General features: G+C 41.8%; 1 protein-coding gene across 1 annotated transcript in view; it reads right to left on the bottom strand.

Moving 5' to 3' along the window:
* The window catches only part of COL9A1 (collagen type IX alpha 1 chain), an 89,635-nt gene that overhangs the window by 8,868 nt on the left and 58,181 nt on the right, over window positions 1-22,586 (bottom strand). The window contains exons 31-39 of the mRNA XM_055534726.1: window positions 16,432-16,485; window positions 15,794-15,865; window positions 15,263-15,298; window positions 14,354-14,398; window positions 12,952-12,984; window positions 8,973-9,119; window positions 8,625-8,679; window positions 6,922-7,110; window positions 222-299 (exon numbers count right to left, since the gene is read on the bottom strand). Coding sequence (XP_055390701.1) covers window positions 222-299; window positions 6,922-7,110; window positions 8,625-8,679; window positions 8,973-9,119; window positions 12,952-12,984; window positions 14,354-14,398; window positions 15,263-15,298; window positions 15,794-15,865; window positions 16,432-16,485 — 709 coding nt within the window. The remainder of the gene's footprint in view (window positions 1-221; window positions 300-6,921; window positions 7,111-8,624; window positions 8,680-8,972; window positions 9,120-12,951; window positions 12,985-14,353; window positions 14,399-15,262; window positions 15,299-15,793; window positions 15,866-16,431; window positions 16,486-22,586) is intronic.

Genomic DNA, 22,586 nt, shown 5'->3' on the forward strand with positions numbered 1-22,586 from the left:
TAAGAAAGTAACATTTCAAGGCATGTATTCTTCTCTCAAAGAATACAGACATGATTTATAGACTATTTAACTCTTCATTAAAGGTGGTCTTCAAAAATCGATGCCGGTCGTTATTATCACATGATAAGCAGAGGTAATCAAAGAGCCATACTTTACAGTGTGATCCAGTCCAGACCACCTGCTCGATACCACTTCCCACCTCATTCTGCCTTCATCCTTACCTGGGAGACCCGGAGCTCCTGGCAAACCTTTGGGACCTCTTCCTGGGGGGCCACGATCCCCTCTTTCTCCTGCATCACCTGTGTGTCATAAGAAATGTTACTTTTCTATGTGTCTATAAAAATGAACATAAAGCATAAACATAAATTCAACTTAAAGCAAAGCCTACATTCAGAAACCAAAAAGTTATGAGGTTGCCACTAACTAGGTCTTCCTAAGTACACAGCGAGGCAAAAATCGAGTTAATTAAGATATCTAAGGGGGAAAAAAATCAAATGATCATATCGGTAGATGCTGACAAGCCACTGATACAACATTCAATAAAATAAGTACCAAGCTACTTCCCTAACATGATAAAGTCCATCTGTCTCAATCTTGAAGCTGGCACAAAGCTTAACAAGAAACACAAGCAGCAGTTTCACTGAAGTCAGAACATTATTGATATAAACACGCCCACTTTATCACTATTATTATTTGGTTTGGGCCATCCCTGCTTTCAGGTGATATGACTGTTTTCTTAAACCCTAGAAAATCAGCTCAAAACCTACTATAGACAATAAGAGAATTCAGCGAGGTACAAAATACATGGAAATCAATGTTTGTTATATATATAAACAACAGCCAGTTATAAGATGCAGTGAACAAAAGTCTCATTTGTAATGATGACTAAATCATCAATAACTAGGAAAAGAAGTTTAATCAGAAATATGCAAATCCAATATGAGAGAAAATTGAGGGAACTTCCCTGGGGGTGCGGTGGCTAAGAACCCACCTTCCACTGCAGGAGACACGGGTTCCATCCCTAGTCCAGGAAGAGTCCACACGCAACAGAGCAACTGAGCCTGTGCGCCGCGGTTACGAGCCCTCACCCCAGAGCCCATGAACCGCAACGACTGAAGCCCGCCTGCCAAGCCCGTGTTCCACAACACAAGAAGCCCGTCCACCACAACGAAGAGCGGCCCCCACTCACCACTAGAGAAAAGCCCGTGCAAAGCGGCGAACACCCGCTGCAGAAAAAGAAAGAAATAAGTAGAGCGGCCCCTGCTCACCACTAGAGAAAAGCCTGTGCAAAGCGGCGAAGACCCGCCGCAGACAAAAAAATAAGTAACTCTTTAAAAAGAAAGAAAGAAAACTGAACGGAAGCTTAAAACAATCTAAATATCCATTAAAGAGATATATACACTATGGAACTTCCACGGAGTGGAATATTATGCATGGGTAAAGAAGAATCAGGAAGAAGGTCTGTGAAATGATGCCCAAGTCACTGTTAAGTGTAAAATGCAAGGCCCAGATGGCTTACTAAAGGACAATGTGATTTGTTGCTAAAAGGACATAGGGAAAATATATATATATTCATAGATCCTTTATAGTGTCTCTGGTAAGGGTATGTTGGAAACTAAGAACAGCGATTCCCTAATGGAAGGATAAAGGAAACCAGGCAGATAGGAGACAGGGATGGAACAGACACTCTTCACTGAGTGTTTTTTTATACATTTAAAAACTCTTGAACCATGTAAATTTAGCATCACCAAAAATAAATTAATGAAGTTTCAAAATGTAAACTGCGCTGTCACGGTGCCTATGTTTCCTTTCTGTCCCGTTATTTATAGGGAAGGTACTTTGGATTGCAGCCAACCATGTGCATTTGCAAGACTGCTGATTGAATTCAGGAATTCAGCAGCCACAGAACAAAACCTGCATTCATTATCCTGGCCCCTGCAGAGGCCAAACTTAGAAACCTGGCCTCATTAACAAAGCACCCTAATACCTTAGTTAACAGGTGTTAAAGGACATCGACTATGCCTAGTAGAAGATAACTTCTACTACCCTATTAGCTAAGTAGCATGCTATTATTATACTATATCCTTAGAAGGTGCAATGGGTTTTCACAATAAGTTCTGTACGTAATCTTTTTATCCAAATATTCGTATCAATCCAACCTCATTAAATATCGACAGGTTTGTTACAATTTAAAAAACAAAATCATGCACAGAAAGAAAACAGGAAGAATATCTGTACAACCATCTGTTCATTTGTCAAATAGTCAAAAATCTCTAATTAAGAAATGAATATTTAGTAATCATACTTTGACTTTAGCTGTTAATGTCCTTGTGTGAACATTTCTATGATGAATCAACATTTTGAAGATAATTTAAATTTTATAAATATTATGTAAGGATATACATAATATTCAAGCTCAGCTTGAACTCATATATAAACTAGCTATTTTTTACACGCATCATCAATATGACATTACTATAGTAGGAAGATATGACAATTAGCATTTTAAAAACTAACAGCTTATGCTCTCTTGTTAACTTGGCAATTTAAATGTCTTTTCACTGTAATTCTCAAGGCTGGCAGTGAGAAAGTGCCACATTTTCTGAAAACACGAGATGAAGATTATAAATTAAAATGCAACTTTTACGGAGATAGTGACAGTTAAGCACATTCTAGCATGAAGCCACACCAACTTCAAAATGTTTGCAAGGAATAAGACCACTGCCTCTTTAAAACAACTTATATATGTGTGTGTAAACCAAGTCATAGGAAAAGATGGATATAATGGGTGAAGTGATGTGAAATTTCTGGAGAGATATGAAAACGCTTAACAAAAAAGCATAATTCTAGAACTGAAAAATACAGGATCTGAAAGTGAAAACTCATTGGATGGAATGGCCAGCATATTTGGACACTGCGGAATGAAGGGAACACAGCATGGTAACATTAATTAACAACACTGTATGATATGTAGAAATAACATCTTTTACAAATTAAAGACCCTTGTCTTAGCTTCGATGCTCTTTCTGGAGGTCAGTCATGGAAAAACACGTTCTCGACAGGCCCAGGACACAGCCACACCACAGCCTGCGGCAGCTACGGTGTGTGAGCTCTGCTACCCGCAGGGTTACTCTGCTTCAGCAAACACTGGCCACATCTTCCTCCAAAATGTAGGAGATCTGGCCTGGGAGCTAAAGCCCACCTTTGTTAGCCTGTTGTGTTGGAAAGGACATATAAAAAGCTTATAAAAGATGCTTTGGATACAGTAGGAAGGGGATAGACACTTTGAGTAGAAAAATAGCTTTTTATGTTCAGAGTGGGGGAAACTAGAGAAATTCATATTGCTCCAAAACTGCTACTGAATCCATCTATTTGGAAGCTATAATCTTTGCTCCATCCTCAATCGAGGATGAACACCGGAAAAGGTGAGGCTCAGGTGTGCCGGTGTACTTTCCCTAGCTGTCACTGATACAGAGACATGTCTGCTTGAGGTCCACTAAAAGATTTTAAAATACAAACAGCCTGTCTCAAAGGGGCTTAAAATTAACAAACCACAAACATTTATAAAGAGTATTTATGACAAGAAAGACTTATTTAATTCTAAGCAAAGTGAACCCAGGGCCAGTCAGGGGTCACCTTTCATGAAATGAGCACACAGCCCTAACACGTTTGCGTAGAAGTGTGTAGGACATGTTGGCAAAAACAAACAAAATACTCAAACACAATGGAAGCTTTGAGTGTGGTCTGAGGCTTATTTCTACTAGCTCCTGTTAAAAATGTTTCGCTGTGTTTTTCCAAGTAACTTTTAAGGAAAAAAACAGTAATTTGATTAAGATACATCCTGAACTGTTAAAAGCTTAATAAAACTGGTTTATTAATAGTTAAACTTGTCTGCTTAGGAATTTCCCTGGAAAATACCCTCAAAGTGACTATGGCAAACCCAGACTCCCATCATCCCTTCTCTTATTAAGGATGAAAAAAGAGGCAAAGAAACACATCTCTTCTCTGATCAGTAAAATGGTAAAGTTTCAAGTGGTGGAGTGTTTATTCTCAGGGAAAATTTGAGCTCTAAGCTTTGGGCGTTAGAACACCATGTGTTTTCTACTAAGTAGGACTATTAATGTCTGTGGAGGACAAGAAAGGTCAAGGCCAGCTACCTAGAACCGTACATCTTCAAACATGTGTCAGCACTGAATGATATAGAAAATCTGATTATTCCTTTCTGCCCACATCCCAATCTTAAGAAGCAAAACTGAGAGAAGATGCTGCTTTAATGGAACCCAATGGCAAGAAAGGCATGAAGGAGGGCAGGGAGAGAACGTTCTTTAGAAAAAAGAAAAGAACGGCGTCACTTCTAGTTTGTAAGTTATGTCATGAATCCTGCAGGAAACAGGAGGAAGTCCCAAATACGATCAAACTCTGCTTGATGGATGGACTCAGTGCCAGAGACACTTCTCGGGTTTCAAATATAGAAATATAGTTTTCTTTCCTCCAAAATAAGGTTCACTTGCTGGGGCCCATCCAGCCCCACCCAGACACAACTCTGCACTGTGACTCCCAGCTTCCCAGGAAGTTTTCAGGTCATGTCATGTGTGTTAGGAGTGCTCCTCAGTCCTGCGTGCACATTCAGATCACCTGCAGAATATTTTTAAAGTCTGACACCAAGTAACCAGGTGGATGGTGGTAAAGCAGGGGACGGAGGAAACGTGAGTTCAGTCTCTGGGTATGGAAGATACCCTGGAGGAGAGCATAACAACCCACTCCAGGATTCTTGCCTGGAGCATCCCATGGACGCTGGAGCTCGGCAGGCTTACAGTCCGTAGTGTCACACAGAGTCGGACAAGACTGAAGTGACTTAGCACCAAGTAACCAAGCCAAGTAGATCGCAGTATCTGGGAAGGGGCTGCACACACGGGCAGTGTTGAAGGCTCCTCAGGTAAGTCCCGTGGGCAGCCCGGGCTGTCTCCCCTGGGCAGGCCGTCCTGACTCAGCGAGCACACAGATCTCTTCCTTCCTTAGACAGAAGATGGGACTTCAGGAGCCGGCTCCTACGAACTCAAGGTTAAGCTCAGCCCCCAAATGGAGGCTTCCTTAGAGCCGGAGAAAACAGGGCTGTGATCCCCATCACCCTACAAGGCGGTCCTTCCCAGGGAAGACAGGCAACCGCCCCGCACGAGCACATCTCCGCTGGGGGCCCCTCTGCAAAGTCTCTGCCTCAGGGAGCCTGGGTGGGCGGGAGGATCTGCCTTCCGAACAAGGTCTCTGGTGATGCTGAGGCCGCGGGGACCACTCTTGTGAATCAAGAGCTCCTTGGTTCCCTTTAGTGACCACACGCAGGCAGAGGAGTCACCGTGGGCCTGGGCACAACAGAGACAGCTAAGCCAACAGTCCGACCACGGTATGGGCTTCCCTAGAACAGTTTACGTTTGCGGGTGAGTGCGGCGTTATCACAGGGAGTACCTCCGGTATGAATTCCTGAACAGAAGCTCATGGCTAAGGGATCCTTTCAGAGAAGAGGTCCAGCTCTCTGTAAGCTGAACTCAGAGCTCTCTGCATAGATGACTCTGTCCAGCCTCCAAAAACATGGCAACTGTGCCAAATTCACAACAGGCCCCTATTAGGGCTCTTTTTATTTTTTTTAACACGCAGCTCTTCACACACCAAAAAAAAAAAAAAAAAAAAAAATTAGTGTACAATGCTGTTCCAGCTGAGGGTGTTGTGAGTTAAATGCATCTACCATTCAATTATAGATCCAGAAAGACAGCTTGCTTGACCTCTGACCATTTGCACCATATTTATCCCTAATTGGAGCATCACTGTCTAAAAAACAGAAATCCCTCTCTTGGTTTTTTTTTTTATTGAAGAATAATTGCTATACAGAATTTTGTTGTTTTCTGTCAAATGGAAACTTACATTACCATATGTAAAATAGATAGCTAATGACAATTTGCTGTATGGCTCAGAAACCTCTCTTGTTTTTGACAACACGTCTTTCTGAAGTTCCCAGAAAGCTGTCAGTCACTCATCGTGATACAGAAACTCCACACTTTTCATCCTTTTGGTCAATTATCTGGGGTACACTGGCCCCAAGCTGACCTACTCACCTGAACTAGCAAGCACCATCTGAGGCATCCCATTCTTCTGCAAATTCTGCAGAATACCTAACACACTCACAATCCTATTTTCCTACAAGACACCGGTTTCAAGAGCTTAACTTGCTTTAAATAAAAGGAGAAACAAACTCTCTCACACCCTCTCAACATGTTAAATAAGGAATACAGCTGTACTTCAGAGCTGAAAAAAAATAATCCATCAAAACAGATATACAATGTCACTCTTTAAAAGGAGAAGGGGGTTTCCCTGGTAGTCCAGTGGTTAAGACTCTGCGCTCCCAATGCAGGGGGCATGGGTGTGATCCCCGGTCAGGGAACTAAGGTCCCATATGCATATTTTTGGCATGGCCAAAAACAAATAAATAAAAGAAGAGGGAGACAGCTTTAACTTGCGATGAGATTTTTCTGACGTCCTGCTAACAAGCCTCATTAGTTGAAGTAATAGATACACTCCAGAGCCAGTCACCATCTCAGAAGACCTCTACAATGATTTCAGGGTCTCAAAAAACAAAGAAAAAATCTGAACGATCCTGAAGTTTATCTTGAACTACGACCAAAGCAGCATGACTGGAAAAGATCGAGACCCAAAGTCAAGGAACCTGAATTCTGGTATAGGGTCTATTGCCATCACACACCAAGGTCAAGAAAATACCAAATGACAGCTTTTTAATCTTCACCAGCCCCACAGAACAGAACAATAATTTCACGTCACAGACACCTGGCACTTGCCAGGACAAGTGAATTCACCTAAAAAAAAAAAAAAATGGCCAGTGTGTGTTCCTGGTTCCACGTGAGTAAAAGGCCTTACCTTTAGGGCCCCTCACACCGAGAGCGCCAGGGGGACCCTTCATGCCCGGGAGGCCGCGGAGTCCCATCTGGCCCGGAAAGCCATTCTCTCCAGGGGGGCCCGGGGGTCCAGGGGGTCCAGGCTGTCCAGGGAGGCCCGAGGCTCCGGAGTCCGGACGCTTGAGACTCGCGGCCATCTGAGCAAAGTGCTCTACAAGGCAGTAAACAAAACCACCCACGGAAGTCAGAAACATGAAGGCGATTCAAGGGAAACGCGAACTATTTCAGGTGCCTTTTTTCTAAATGCGTCACCAGAGCTTCAGAACTGGGGGTGAGGGATGAATAAAACTCGGCTGGTTTTCCCCCGGGGCTTCTGCCCCGAGGCATCGCTGATGCCGCTGTGTTCAGCCCTCTGCGGGGAGAGCTGGTCCTGCTGCCTTAAGGCAGGGGAGGGGCTAGAGGGATAGAGAACCTTAACCTTCAGGACCCTGTGTGTCCAAAAGGATGAGTGTGTCACCTGAACCTGGCTGGTTATCTGAAAACCCAGGATGAGAAGGAAGTGAGCTGCTCAACACAGCTGGAAGCAGACATCCTGAAGCTGTGTCAAAGCCAAGGACATTGCCCAGAATTAGTACTAAGACATCGTTTGAGACCTGGGCTCATGTGCTTAGCTTGAACATACTACTTTACGTGAAATATCCTGAGGATCCATGACTTGCTAATAATTCTCCTTCTCAAGTTTTTTTCATGCCTGGAAGATACACCAGACATTAATGAGAGCCTGCTTCTTGGGAATGGTCACAATCTGTCTTTCAAAATTTATAACTGTGTAGGTGTTTTCAGGAACCATTAAATAGATCAAGAATCATCTACTAAAACCAGAGAATAAGAACATTTTCCCATTAAAATACTCTAAGGGAAATATTCTAGTGTAATATTTTTTAAAGCTTTGGGTGTGAAGGAGAAAATGGAATTCGAAACATATTTCTCACCAAAATTTGTAAATTGGTCACATGTGAATACCCTAGGTGGGCCTTATTTAAGTGAGGGTTAGCATAAAGTCATACTTTTCTCAACATGAAATGCTTAAAATGGAAATATCCTTTCAAAATAAGATGTCTTAAATATTGGTTTCCAAATATAGAGGTGACAATTTCATCCTGGAAAACTCTATGCATCTACTTGACAAGCTAGACTATCTCATGAACACATAAAAGGTAAGTGTTTCTTCATGACAGAATTAGTTCCAACTAGAATCAGATAATAAATAGGAATTGCCATAACTACAGATGAATTTAGATAAAGGTTAAGAAATGTGAAAGTATATATCACCATTTTGGCAAAATTCCAGTTATAGATTTTCTACCTATGTGGTGCATGAATGGAAATAATGGCCTTAAGCTTCTTAAGGGCAGAAGTCTACTGATCATTTCTCATATAATCTGCAGAGAGAGCCTAGGTCAATGCCAGGGACACACCAAGGGGTAGGACATTTAGAAGGGAAAGAGCCTGAGCATTTGTTTTCCAAAGGAGGGGGGAAAGTGCATGTGTGTGTGTGTGTGTGTGTGTGCGCCTGTGTGTAGGCTGACCCAGAAATGTAGTACTTTTCCTTGAGGCTCTAAGCAAATGGCAACAAACTGTACAGAACAGAAGTGAAATTAATACTATTGAAAATCCCCCAGCCTTTAAAGCCTACAAAAAGTCAAGCCATGACGATTTATTTACCTTGTATGACTCTCATGCAAACCTGCTTGATGTGCTGATCAGTCGGTGCTCTGCCCTGGGACGGAAAAGACAAAAGCCAGTTTGTCCACTATCGAAGCCCACAAAGGGGGCATTGTTGAATGGAAAACCAACAGGCTGGGCAAGGGACCAGTGGCTGGATTTACAGGAGAACTGGCCCCACGCTCGCTGCGGAGCTAAAACGCCTGTCCGCACCCTCAGCCCCCCAGCACCCCCCTCCAGCCCCCCCCAGCCCCCCCAGCACACCCCCCCAGCCCCCAACCCCCGGCTCCCAGCCCCGCCAAGGGGTGGCGCCTCCAGAGGAAAACTGCGGAGCCGGCCCGCACTCACCGGGGGGCCCTGGATCCCGGGCAGGCCGGTGGCGCCCTGCTCCCCCTGCACGCCGCGCGGGCCGGGCGGGCCTCGGGGTCCTTCCTCTCCGGGAAGCCCCCGGCTGCCTTCGGGCCCCCTCACGCCAGGCTCCCCAGGGTTCCCCACCTGGAACACAGGGACGCACGTTAAGTCCAGGCTGAACACAAGGAGGGCGCCTGCTTCAGATTGAAATAAGCACTGACATGAAACTGTAGGTTCACCGACACTGCCTCCCAAGTTAAAAATCTAAGCACCTTGAGGTTACGAAGCCTCAAGGTGAACACCCGTCATGCCACACGATTAACTCTCCAGTCTCTAAGAATTCCAATTCAAGTAAACATTTTAAAGATCTTTCTTTGGGGCCTAGATATTATTTCTAAAGTTTAAAATCACGTTCTTCATACTTTAAGCCATTTCTAAGAGCAAGTTTGTTTTTAATTAAACGTGTTAGCTCTTTGGGGCCACAGAAAGACTACTGAGTTCACAAGACATGTTACACTGTGTATCACCAAAACGAAAGCATAAAGATATTTCCAAGAACATAAGTTATTTAGCCTTTATAACATTCTTTGGAGAATCTGAGGAAGCCAGATGTATCCAGGAATTATAAAACACTAACGTGAATTAAATCAACACATTTAAAATGCTGCATTTAAAATACCAGAACAAAAAGAGTGAGTCCATAATTTATCTAAGGATACAGGAAGTTAAAAATCTAAATATTAAAAGATGCTTAAACCACTACAATATTGTAAAATAATTAGCCTCCAATTAAAATAAATAAATTTATAAAAAAATAAAACTGTTATCAAAAAAATAAAGATGCTTAAAAAAAACAAATCAATTATTTCCTTAAAATGAAACCATATACCAGTTAAATTTTTCTTCTGAAAGCAGACCACTAAAAGCATCTTTACAGTACTCATCTACAAAAACTGTTTTAAAGAGAAACTAAATTAATTCATTTTTTGTTACGCTACCTCCAGTGGAATTTGTGGCATAGCAGTTACAGTGACTGCTGTTTACAGAATAAAAATGAGAAGATAAAAGTGAAAGAGCGTGGGGGAATGCCACTGCTCTAGATCTGATATTTATAAAGCTGCTCCGTCCAGCTTCCTTTTCATACCAACGTTTCTCTAGGAAAAATCAACTCATTCAAACGTTCAGATGTTTTAAACTGAAGGGAAAATGGTAATGAAGTGATGCTTCCACCAGACACATCTTAAGAAAGCTCAGGGAGTATGCTTTTTCCAATCTCTTTGTACAAAAAAAAAATGATATTCATCGAAGCCAACTTGTCAAAATTGCTTCTTGAAGAAATTATGGCTTAAAAAGATTTCCTGAGAGTCAGGTTCAAGGGAGAAAGCTAAGGATGTGCCGTGGAACTAAAGCTGGGTATTGTCAGGTCACTAGAATGCAAGGTATAGCAACTTCTAAAAAAGTCCAGTGTGTGTGTGCTCAGTCGTGTCCAACTTTTTGTGACCCTTTGGACTATAGCTTGCCAGATCCTTTTCTATGGAATTTTCCAGGCAAGAATATTGGAGTGGGTTGCCATGCCCCCTTCAGGGGCTCTTCCCAACCCAGGGATTGGACCCGCATCTCTTACGTTCCTGCATTGGCAGGCAGGTTCTTTACTAGTGCCACCTGGGAAGCCCAGACTGCTGCTGCTGCTAAGTCACTTCAGTCGTGTCCATCTCTGTGCGACCCCATAGATGGCAGCCCACCAGGCTCCCCTGTCCCTGGGATTCTCCAGGCAAGAACACTGGAGTGGGCTGCCATTTCCTTCTCCAGTGCATGAAAGTGAAAAGTGAAAGTGAAGCCACTCAGTCGTGTCTGATTCTAAGCAACCCCATGGACTGCAGCCTACCAGGCTCCTCCCATGGGATTTTCCAGGCAAGAGTACTGGAGTGGGTTGCCATTGCCTTCTCCAGGGAAGCCCAGATGCTACATTTTAATTTCATCAGTATTCCCTGGGTAGTGACAGAAAAGATGGGGTGGGAAGGGAGGTGATCAATCAAGAGCTAATTCCTAGTATTGCATCCAAATTTATGATTTGGGAGAATGGCACTGAAACATGTATAATATCATATATGAAATGAATCTCCAGTCCAGGTTCGATGCATGATACTGGATGCTTGGGGCTGGTGCACTGAGACGACCCAGAGGGATGGTACAGGGAGGGAGGTAGGAGTGGGGTTCAGAATGGGGAACATGTGTATACCCGTGGTGGATTCATGTTGATGTACGGCAAAACTAATACAATAGTGTAAAGTAATTAGCCTCCAATTAAAATAAATAAATTTATATTAAAAAATAAAAAGAAAAGAAAAATAAATAAATGAAATTAACTCACTTTGACACCTGCATTGTTCATCCACCTTTTCCTTTTATAACTTGAATTCTCACCTTTGAACATTACTGATTATTTCTAGACAGTGAGGTAGGATTTCCATTTCAGATTCTATCCAGGCTTACCCTTTACAGTGTTTCTCAATCCTAAACCATTTCAGTTGAAGATTCTAAGGCATAAAGATGTTCTTTGAAGCTTGACTGTCACATGGTGTTTAGAGGTTGTATGTACACAGGTGTGTGCATTTGTGTGTGTGTTAGTCATTCAGTCATGTCCAACTCTTTGAAATCCCATGAACTGTAGCCCTCCAGGCTCCTCTGTCCATGGAATTCTCCAGGCAAGAATACTGGAGTGGGTAGCCATTCCCTTCTCCAGGGGATCTTCCTGATTCAGGGATCGAACCCAGGTCTCTTGTATTGCAGGAGGATTCTTTACCGTCTGAACCACCAGGGAAGTCCAGTATGCACACAGGAAAGATAATACAAAACTTTCCATATCAAGGCTGAGTGAAGAGCTCTGGGTGGGACACTGTAACCAAGGCTGGGTGTGTCCTCCCAGAGAAGGTTGGGTAGAGGATTGGGCTAAATGCTTAGGTAAGAAGTGCTGATCTAAGGAAAGAGAAAGAGTGCCCCAAACTAGGAGAACAGCACATGTTGTTAAACAGCATATGCCAAGTAAAAAGAACCACAAACAGATGACATCCAGAGAGGTCAGAGATGAGGCTGGTGAGGCTGCAACCACTTCATTGAAGGCTTTATATTCTTTGCCAAGAGTCTGATTTTATTCTACAAATGCTATTCTTGAAGGATTTTAAGCACAAGAGGGATAGATATGTAAGCTTTATCTTTTAATCTAGATGTCACTTGACATCTGTTGGACAGAGAGGAGTGGCAGGGAGTCCAGACAAAGGAAGGTCTTGGGGATTAATGGAAGTTCCTGATAGATGCCCTTGACACTGAAGTCTGAGCTTCATCCTTTCTCCTTATAATATCTTAAATTTGTTATTGTATTAGGGTGTATATTCCTTTCAAAGTAGCAAGAGATTCTAGGTTTGCTACTAATTGATTATATAATTCTGAATACATCTAATCTCTTTGAACATCAGATTAGTTTCTGAAAAGTGATAAACTAAAGGAGATGATCATTTTCTAGCCCTAATAATTATCCATATTTTCTTGTGTACCATGCCTATATCTTACTTCTCCAACTAGAACACACAGGATATTATGAAAATTACTGAAATATTTGCAATGATATGACCGACAATGAAATTCAGTTATATTCTTGTCACTGCAAAGCACAGGTCAGTTCTTGTAAAATAATCCATTTGTGGAAGAAATTACAATATATACTCAGTGAGCCATTTATAATATGGAAAAAAACTTCCTTTAGAGTGGTTAGGTCAAAAGGCAGATCCAATTACACTGTTATGAGTTTTTTCTCCTTTAAACTAATTCACTACTTAAAGCATAAATTCCGACATTAACTTCCTTAAAGGTAAGTCCTTTTAGAATTGAATTTTACAGAATGATTTCATAAAGCAAAGCATTCTGTTTTATGGCTTTATTGATATTTTATTTTTATACCATTACTATTCATTATACTTACAGATCCCTTTGGGCCAGGTAATCCTATATCTCCCTAAATCAATAAAATGAAATCATATTAGAACAATGTATTCACATTTGATAGTTTACTAAAAAACACTGAAAAGTTTATCATGCTGCCAAAGTCAATAGAAAGCCATGAACAGAAGAGCCCTGACACTGCAGGAAAAAAATATGAGTCAAAATTTGGATTCTGGTCCCAGTTCTGCTATTTAACTTCATGACCCTCTGTAAACTCTGTAAACCCCCAACCTTTGGCTAACTCGTCTGTTAAATAGTAGGGTTGAATCAGGGCTCTCTAAGGTTCCATCCAGATCTAAAACGCTAAGTGTCGAGAATTAAAACATGTAAGTCAAAAGATATTAAACTAGCATGCTGTTATAAAACATAATAGACATCTAAATCAGATGACTTCATTTTTGAAATTCTAGCAGTGTTCTTAAAAATCCCTCAAAGTCTAACAAATCAAATATGCATGCTTTTAAAAAAAAAAGCTTGCATATCTCCTACCACTAGCTCTAGGTATGAATTCAGCTCACGTTAGCACATTGGTGCATGTTCATTACAAAACAGGATGATTTTTAAACATTCTCTTAGCTTATAAAATGAAGTTTCAACAGAATATAAAATTGAAACCATCCTTTTCTAGTTTATCTAATAGTTAGGAAGCTTTGTCTAATTCAGATGTTACATTTATATTAACTCTAAATCCTAAAAAACCTGAATAAAATATTATTCAGCATTTTCTCCTGAACTAAAAACTCTCTGAAACTATTTTCTGAGAATTCTGTCAGTTCCACAGAACCTTTTCTAAATGTAAGTTTCCACACTAGGTAGGTCCTGTTTGATTACATTGTAACCGGAAGGAAGAGCAGGCAGATAGAAGTGCTGGAGGCAGTGATGACTTGTTCTCCCTCTCCCCGCCTTCCTAGAGGTTCAGCAGAAGCCTCCTCTGGAGTTGGTTTTAGACTCCAAAAGACCATGGAAAACACCCACAGTCAAGCTTGTGACCACAGCTTTCTATCTACAATAAACTATTAATATAAACCACAATAAAGCTTTAGTTTTGTTTCCATGATAGGCACTATTCATAGACGTTCTGTAGTCATCTAAGAATCACCTGGAATTTCTAGATGGAAAAAAATGAGCAAATGTGCCCTCTAAAGGGAACTCTTGGTCCTCCCAGTGCTTTAGGCCAGGTCTACCAACGCCAGGGTATTTCCCCTGCATTTTACTTGACCTTGGCTCAGTTCTGGGGGGTGGTTTGCGAGTTTATGTAAGAAACATCTTAGCCCTGAAAGAAGTCAGCAAGGATAGCAGGGCAGGAGAAAAGAAGAAGAAAATATATCTGATACAGTTCAAAATCAATGAGGCTCCACCGATATCCAGGAAAAATGTCTTACGAGTTCACCCCTTTCTCCAGCTTCACCCTCTTCACCAGAGGCACCCTAAAAATTAAAAGTCACATTTTAAAAGTTCTTAGTCCCTTGGTTCAAATTTACCCAGTCAACACTAATAAAAATTCAGAAGTTCCCACAGTGCTCCCAAGGTCACACAGAAATACGACATGTCCTTAATGGTTTTCCAATCTAGCTGTCAGGGGCTAGTCCAACCCAGGACACAGACCAGAGAAAAGCCAGAAGGTGAAGTTGAGTTTCAGCTAAAGTTAAGGATGAATGACTGTGTCAGCAATTGGATAATTAGGTAAGACTTAAAAAGGGCTCTTATAAGTGGGGGGAAAAAAAAACCTCAGGACAAAAACTAACTCTAATTCATATGCATTGTATTTGCTAAGTTCTTAGTGAAGAAAAACCAAAACACTGTAATGAGGCTATGGAGGCTCCATCAGACTGGAGTAAACCCATCTGGTGAACGAGAGCGAGGGCCACTCTCTTCAAAGGAAGGACAGTGTGTATTCTGGAAGGCAGATCCACCGTTAGCTTGGATTTTTAAAACAGTAGATAAGGTTACAGACCTAATTAGACCCTGGGTCTCACTCACTATACAGGGTGCTGAAGGCTGGTGCACTGGGACCACCCTGAGGGATGGGATGAGGAGGGAGGAAGGGGGGGGTTTCAGGATGGGGGACACATGTACACCCATGGCTGATTCATGTCAGTGTATGGCAAAGACCACTACAGTATTGTAATCAGCCTCCAATTAAATAAAGAAATTTAAATAAATGAATAAATAAAGCTCTTGGAGCCTCCACATTCTACCCACACCAGCCGATCAGCCCGTGCCCCCTGCTGGTGAAACACATTAGCACACGTTAAACACACGTTTCACAGGATTCCAATGCCCGGACCTACCTGTTCACCCTTTGGACCAGGTTCACCAACTACACCCTGCAATGAATAAAACACGCTTTTTCAGTATTTTGAGGTTTTTAACTATACAATCTCAAGTGAACCAACTCCCCTACTGGGCTGGTGAACAGGAACAAGGATGAATAATCTCCATCTCCTCACTGTCTAGCCAGAGTCGCATCAGACCTGGAGAAACTGACAACTGTGCAAAATCACTGGCGACCTGAAGTGCCCTCTGACCACATCCATGTTAATGTGAGGGGTAAGAGCAGAAATTGAGAACTGAATAGGAAGTGTGATTACAGCTGGAATTTTTCCTTTACTCGGCTTTTATTTTTCTTCCATCTGATAAATGATTAATAGATTGTTTTGCTTCTTAATCCCAGCTCTCTGTAATTTTAGAAATCTTTCTTGATAGTTCTCTATGGCAATGTCTAGAAAAATTCTCCATTGGGCCAAAAGCAAGCTTGTTTCTCAACATAGTAGAAATCACCCTTCCAAATAAGGAACTTTCCAGAGGGCTGGCTATCTTACCCTGTCACCTTTCATCCCAGGAAGTCCAGGGGGGCCAGGCAAGCCAGGGAGGCCGGGGCTGCCGAGAGAACCCTGAAATAAAACACATCCCCCAGACCCGCTGTTACTGAGATGCTGAAAGTACACACACCAGACGTAACTCATGCCTAGAAGTGCTGCGGTTGGCTTAACACTGCTGCTCAGACTTCCCACTCTCCCAGATCTCAGGAGAAGACTGAGCTCCCACTTCTGAGCTCCCCGATTCCCGGGTTTGTACCCCTTCCCAACAGTGGGCTCTTTGAGCTGAGTCCCTGCCTCCCCAGCTGTGTAAACATCACCTCTGGAGAAGTGAAAGGCAGCTTTCACACACGGTTCTCTCCCAGTCCAAGAACAACCATGGCCAAATGGAGCATTTCGTATCTCCCCCAGTTTTAAAATAAATGCTACAAACCACACTGATTAAAATACCCTCTGAGGGTCTCCTAGATTTAATTTGAAATTCCTCATTTACATTTCACACATTCACATAGGAACAGAAACCAAACAAGGATGATTCGATTACCCGTTGCAAATTGCTTTTCTCTCTTTGCTCCCTTGTAAAATTTTATTATGTTTTGCATAAAGCAAATCCACTGCTGAGGACTAGAAATGCTACTTACCAGTTTACCCGGTGGCCCTGGGGGTCCCACTGGTCCTACTTCACCTCTGCTGCCCTAGAAACACACAAGCAGGACAGTCAACCAGGCAGTCTGCCGAAATGCAAATGTATGTTTACTACATCAACAAAGCAATCAAGCTACCTAGGTTTCTGTCTACACATATATAAAGGTCACCAAAGTATTCTCCCCGTCTTCGACTGAAGACAGAGATCTTTGTATAAACTGTCTGCAACCTCCTCAGTGTTCATCCTGAGCTCTGAAAGGCCTAACGCTGCTCATTGTGAATAGAGACTGTTTGATAGACATCACTCCTGAAACATCTACAGGAAGTAGCAATTAGGAATTTTCAGCACGTACATCACCATCCAACTTAGATTATGGTTATTTGTGTACACGCTTTATCCTCTCATTTAGACTATGTGTTCTAGAGGTATAGGCATAGTAAAATTTTGAATTCCACATAATTGTCTAAAACCCAGAGTAAATCTCAGGTCTACAGTACATTTTAAAGCAGTAGCTGGCAAATGACCTTGAACCTCAGAAGAGTGAAAAGACTCAGGACAGAGATGTTTGCCTTTAAATTACCTCTGCAACTTCAAAAGGACACATGTAGAAGAAATTCATAAAGTTTCCGAAATAATTCTTTGCGCCACTCATTCTACATATGTCTTAAAAGATTAAAGACTTTGGAAAGTACAATTTATAATGTAGTTGCACCAGAAGAACACTCTAATTTCATTCTGTGAACTAATTTCATTTTTTTATTGGAAACACTAAGCCCTTTGAGGAAAGGAATCATATGAATTCTTCCATTTCTTTCCCTGAGAATTTCATACACTTTTATGAAATCTGCTAAAAGCTTGTTTCATTTCTAATGAAAGTTCAACTAAGTTGAACGCTGAGGTTGCTGGATAAATAATTACATTTCCTGGATGATGTATATGAAAATGAAAGTAGTCTTTTGAGTTTGTTTGTGTTTAAAATGATATGACAACTTCATATTAATGCTTGATATTTATAAGTGCTTCTGATAAGATTATCCTGATCTGACCCATACACTATTCATTCATCTATAAAAAGAACAAAATGTCAAGAGCCATAAACTTTCTGCATTTTCAATTGCTCTAAAGGATCAAGAAATGTCAGCCAAATTACAAGCCTCTATGAGCTATAATTTCATGACAGCCGTTTCTTATGACTTATAGGTGATTTAAACAAAATGTTCTTAAGTGCTTTAAGCTAAAGCTGAAGCTCCAATACTTAGGCCACCTGATGTGAAGAGCAGCCAACTCATTGGAAAAGACCCTGAGTCTGGGAAGGATTGAGAAGGGGAGAAGGGAGTGACAGAGGATGGTTGGATGGCATCACCAGCTCAACAGACATGAGTTTGAGCAAACTCCGAGAGATAGTGAAGGACAGTTAAGTGTTTTACAAAAACTTTCATATGAATGTTCTGTCTAATGTATGAATCTGAATGACACATTGATCCTTAACCCTTATGAGCAGCCTGGAAGCCCAAAGCAGTGCCTCATGAGGACAGATGCTGGAAAGAGGCAAGTCAGGTGAAAGCTAGCCACTATAATAGATTCTTCTTTGTGTCTCTACACAGAAAGGTTGGGTTTTACCCCATTACTTTGCTCCAGAACTTTGAAGTTCAAGGTAGATTTTCTTCAGTATATCTGCTCTGCTGGCATTTTCTAATTATTTCTGAATTGCATCCTGATTAAGATCCTAAACATCATTGGGATAAAATGACCTTAATTCACAGAACAACTAATAGTCACTGGTGGAAAAGATAATTAATCATGTCAGAAAGGGAAAGCAAGGTTCTTGACACAACTTCAAGTATTCATTTCTAAGTAAATGAACCATTATGCCACCCTATCCCAGACAAAGATGATTGATATACCTTTTTTTGTCTTCCACAAACCAAAGGGCTAAACGAAAATAAAGGATTATGTAAACTTTCACTTACTTTTTGGAGAGATTAATCATCTTTTCAGGCAAATACAAAGATTCTCTGCTGGAATCTTATTTTCTCTGTCTTTCACGAGCTGGTATTATCCAGTTCCTAGTCTTTTCCAAGCCCCAGCAGCCCTTGGTAAAACCAATAAAGAGCTCAGAACCCAACCTAGGTAGCCCACGCGGCTGACCCACAGCCACAACAGGGCCACACACAGGTCCGAGGGAGGGGTGGGTGACATGGTGAGCACTCACTGTCCCGCCCCTGCACAAATACATGGCATGTGGGGCTTTGTTTTCATTTTACTTTTTGTCCTATGCCATTCTGAACTTAGGCATTTCTATAGAAATTGTTTCACTGTGAAAAAGTTAATGTTTATTTTCACAATGACCAAACAGCTATAAATGTTAGGGCAAGATATTCTCATGGCCATTCTGAAGATTTCTATGTGTTCTAAAAACATGCATATTCTTCCCCTTAGTTCTTTAATTTCACCTGTAACTAAGATGAGCATGAGCAATCAAGACAGAAACAGTAATCTTTAAAAACATAGGTTAAACTAAATACATCCTGCAGGGAGCCATTCACCCTAACCTGGTAACCACACGTGTGCTAAATAAATGATAAATCTCTAATGTTTCAACAGCTGTAGTGAAGCCATATTTTCAGATGTGGCCAGGGAGGTTGGTAGGGAAATAGTTATTCTGCCACATGGCTGATATTGCAAACCTCATGACAAAAGTCACGGCTTTTAACAACAGAATTGGAAGGAACCAGAACAAAAGGCAAAATCCTACCACTGAAAATGTGAAGACCATTAAGAAAATGCTCTATTTTTTCTCTTGAGTGGTCTGAGCCACCATATGTATCTCCAACATGTTAAGATACATCTGCCAATTCATCTCTATTTAAGAAGTCAATCAAAGCTTTAAAAAAGATGCAGATTTCTACCAGTAATTGCCAACTCTGCCCGAGCATCGGAATCCCCTAAGCAGTTGTTAGAAATATATTGCACTGATGTCTTCACCACCCCACCTCTCCATTCCCCTCCACCGCCCACCCCTCAGCCCCCAATCCTGATTCTGAAGGTCTGGGTAAGACCTAGGAATCTGTTGGGGGTTGTGTTCTGTTTGAATGTCTTCACCAGCTTTACTTAGACTTCTGTTGAATGCTCACTGCAGAAGTTCCATAAACACTAAACTCTTAAATTTGCTAAATATGTTTTGTGTTATTAGAATTTGCCAAGATAACTTCAAATAAATGATATCCAGCACAGCCTTGACTTTGGAGGTACTGGAGGGTGGAGGTGAGGATCTGGACACTCAGCCCTAGGACCGGGTCTGAAGTCCAGCTCTGCTGTGCACCAGCTCAGTCCAGGCAGGCAACTCAACCCTTCTGTGCTAGTAACAATAGTGTTAGCCACTCAGTCACGACCCCATGGACTGCACTGCCAGGCTTCTCTGTCCATGGGGTTTTCCAGGCAAGAACACTGGAGTGGGTTGCCAATCCCTTTCTCCAGGAGATCTTTTTGACCCAGGGATCGAACCTGGGACTCCTGCATTGCAGGCAGATTCTTTACCATCTAAGCTACAGGGAAGCTCTTTATCTGTTTCCTCATCTGTTAAATGGGTTTTGAGAGGATTAAATAGATATATGAAGCACTTAGTACAATATCCAGCTCATAGTAAACACCACAGATATGCTAGTTACTATGCTCATCCAAGGTTTTATCCAAGGAATAAAGACATCAGTCAAAACTATGGTTTTCAATCAAATGATTCATTACATGTTCTTTGCCTTTCAAACCTCCCAAATTTCTTTAAAAGCACAAGTCATGCTTGGGGAAAAATGTCTCTAGTCCTCATTTTTTGAGTTTCTGTCAAGACCATTGATCACCAAGAAGGCACTCTTTTTATAAGCAAACACTAGCAGCTACTTTGCAAAGCTCATTTCAATAAATCCAAATGGATACTTCAATACAGAAGTCTCCCTTTTAAAATGGAACTATCAGACTTTAAAATATCACAGAAAAGAATCAATTTTATTACATTTGGGCTGTCATAATTATTTTACCAAAAGAGTGGGCTTTACTCTGCTGTGCTCTAGATTGTGTTGGCTGATACATCTGCTCGATTACCCTAAATGCTAACTAGCTGAAGAATGAACATTATCCTCAGTACCTTTGCAGTTTCGGAAGAGGGAAACTATCACCATACTTAGTCTGCATTATACCCTAAGTGCTGATTTCTGGCAAAAATATGTTTAACCTAGAAGATCAGTTATGATTCCTAAAGACTGTTGCTTTTACAAATCATTTTCATAGTAACACTTGCAGATCATATTAATCCTACTACAAGGATAATTTTGCCATAAAAATATTTTTTTAATCTATGCAGTTTTACCACATTGGATAGTTTATACTTCTCTCTAATGCAGGTTTAAATATCTCCTCACACACAGAGGCAGACCACAATCTGCTCACACTGTAACCATCACAGCTGGTCCATAAAGCACTGACAGGAGTGTTCTGGAGTGTTCCAGAGCCTGGTGGGGCAGGAAGGTGGCGCAGATCACTCAACAGCATACCAAGTGGGACCTCTGTGTTGAAGCTACTGCTGATGGGGTTGGGGTAGGGGACTTCAAGAGAAAGGAGACAGGCTTCTACACACACTCCAGGAGAGCATCAACTTCAGAAAACCTGGGCTAGATCAGCATGGCACTCATCCCAGTCAAAATCACAAGAGCAGAGCAAACCTAACCCACTAGACAAACGCTCTGACAAGTTCTGAGGAGCCTGGAAGAGAAAAATGGACCAGGAGCCACTACTCAGTAACACCAAAGCAGAGGTCCCAGCCACCTGCTGGCTCTAAACCGGAGTCCCCCAGATGCAGGTGTAGACCCTGCAGAGCAGTGTAACGGAAAAAGCCAGAAACACAAGCCAAGTGGGAAAGACATGTGCTCATGTGTACTCACTAGAGAGGCCAAAACGCCAATATTTTTTGCTGTGGCATTGGCAGAAGTTGGTGAAATGGTGAGGAAAGTGGGGAACACAACTTAACTTCAAAGACATATTTCAGTTAGCCTTGATTCTTTCATAGGACATCAGAAGTGGGTTTCATTTCTTCTACTCAGCTTCCCACCTTGAGATTTGCAGGAAAAACTGATCAAAGTTGTGAAAAATAGTTGACATGGCATGAACTTACCTATGAAAATGAATTTAATGATGTAAAATGAAAGAACAAATGCCTCTTTCGGTAAGTAGGTTTGGTGTTAAAATTCTGCTCCAGAATGGTAATATTTATAACCTCCCATAATACTCTTCTGAAAAATTTATAGTAGGTGAGAAGTGAGTTATCATGAACAGAAGCAGCATGGCTTGAGTTATCATCCCTCCCATCCAATGCATCTCAAGGAATCTTTATCGAGCACAACCTTAGAGTGGGCCCTGAATAAAAAGACACGGAGACACAAACATGGATCAGACATGTCCCTGCCTCTCTGCAGTGTCCACACCATGAGGGCAACAAGAGACCAAGGGTTACAGGGTCAGAATAAGGAGAGATCATGTCTCTCAGAGGAGTAGGGCATCATAAGAGATGACTCTATTGCAGAACTAACACTTCAGTCATATCTAGGAGGACACACGGGATGCTGAGTTAAAGAAATAGGGGAAAAATCCAGCCCAGTTGCAGGGTATCACAAAGTATAAACAGGCAGACTAAGAAGCGTTTGGGAATTAGCTTGGTCAAGCTTAGCTGGAACTAAGAGTGTTTGGGAGTTAGCAAAGTCAAGCTTAGCTGGAACACGGGCTCTGAGCAAAGGAGAAAGGGGAAATAAAACTAGGGTACAAACAGATGCTGTAGGATTTCAGACTCTTTCATTGTCCGTGGAAACCCACTGAAGGTTTTTAAACAAAGGAGAGAAGAGATAACGGAAACTGTGCTTTACAAAGATCATCCTGGAGATGCATGCAGATGTGGAGTCCTATACTTCTCCAGGCTTTTGAGTTTGCTCCCAGGACTGTGGGGACACAGTGGAGTTTTGGCGATGCAGGACACTCCCCCTGTGCCAGAGTCCTGGAGCAGGAACAACTATCCTGGCCTAAAGACCAACAGCATCCTGCTGGGAGACACGGGCAGAGAAGGAAAGATGTGAGCAGGGAAGGCAAGTCAGCAAATGATGCAGAAAGCAG

Source organism: Bubalus kerabau, chromosome 9, assembly GCF_029407905.1.
Source record: "Bubalus kerabau isolate K-KA32 ecotype Philippines breed swamp buffalo chromosome 9, PCC_UOA_SB_1v2, whole genome shotgun sequence".
Taxonomy (NCBI): domain Eukaryota; kingdom Metazoa; phylum Chordata; class Mammalia; order Artiodactyla; family Bovidae; genus Bubalus; species Bubalus kerabau.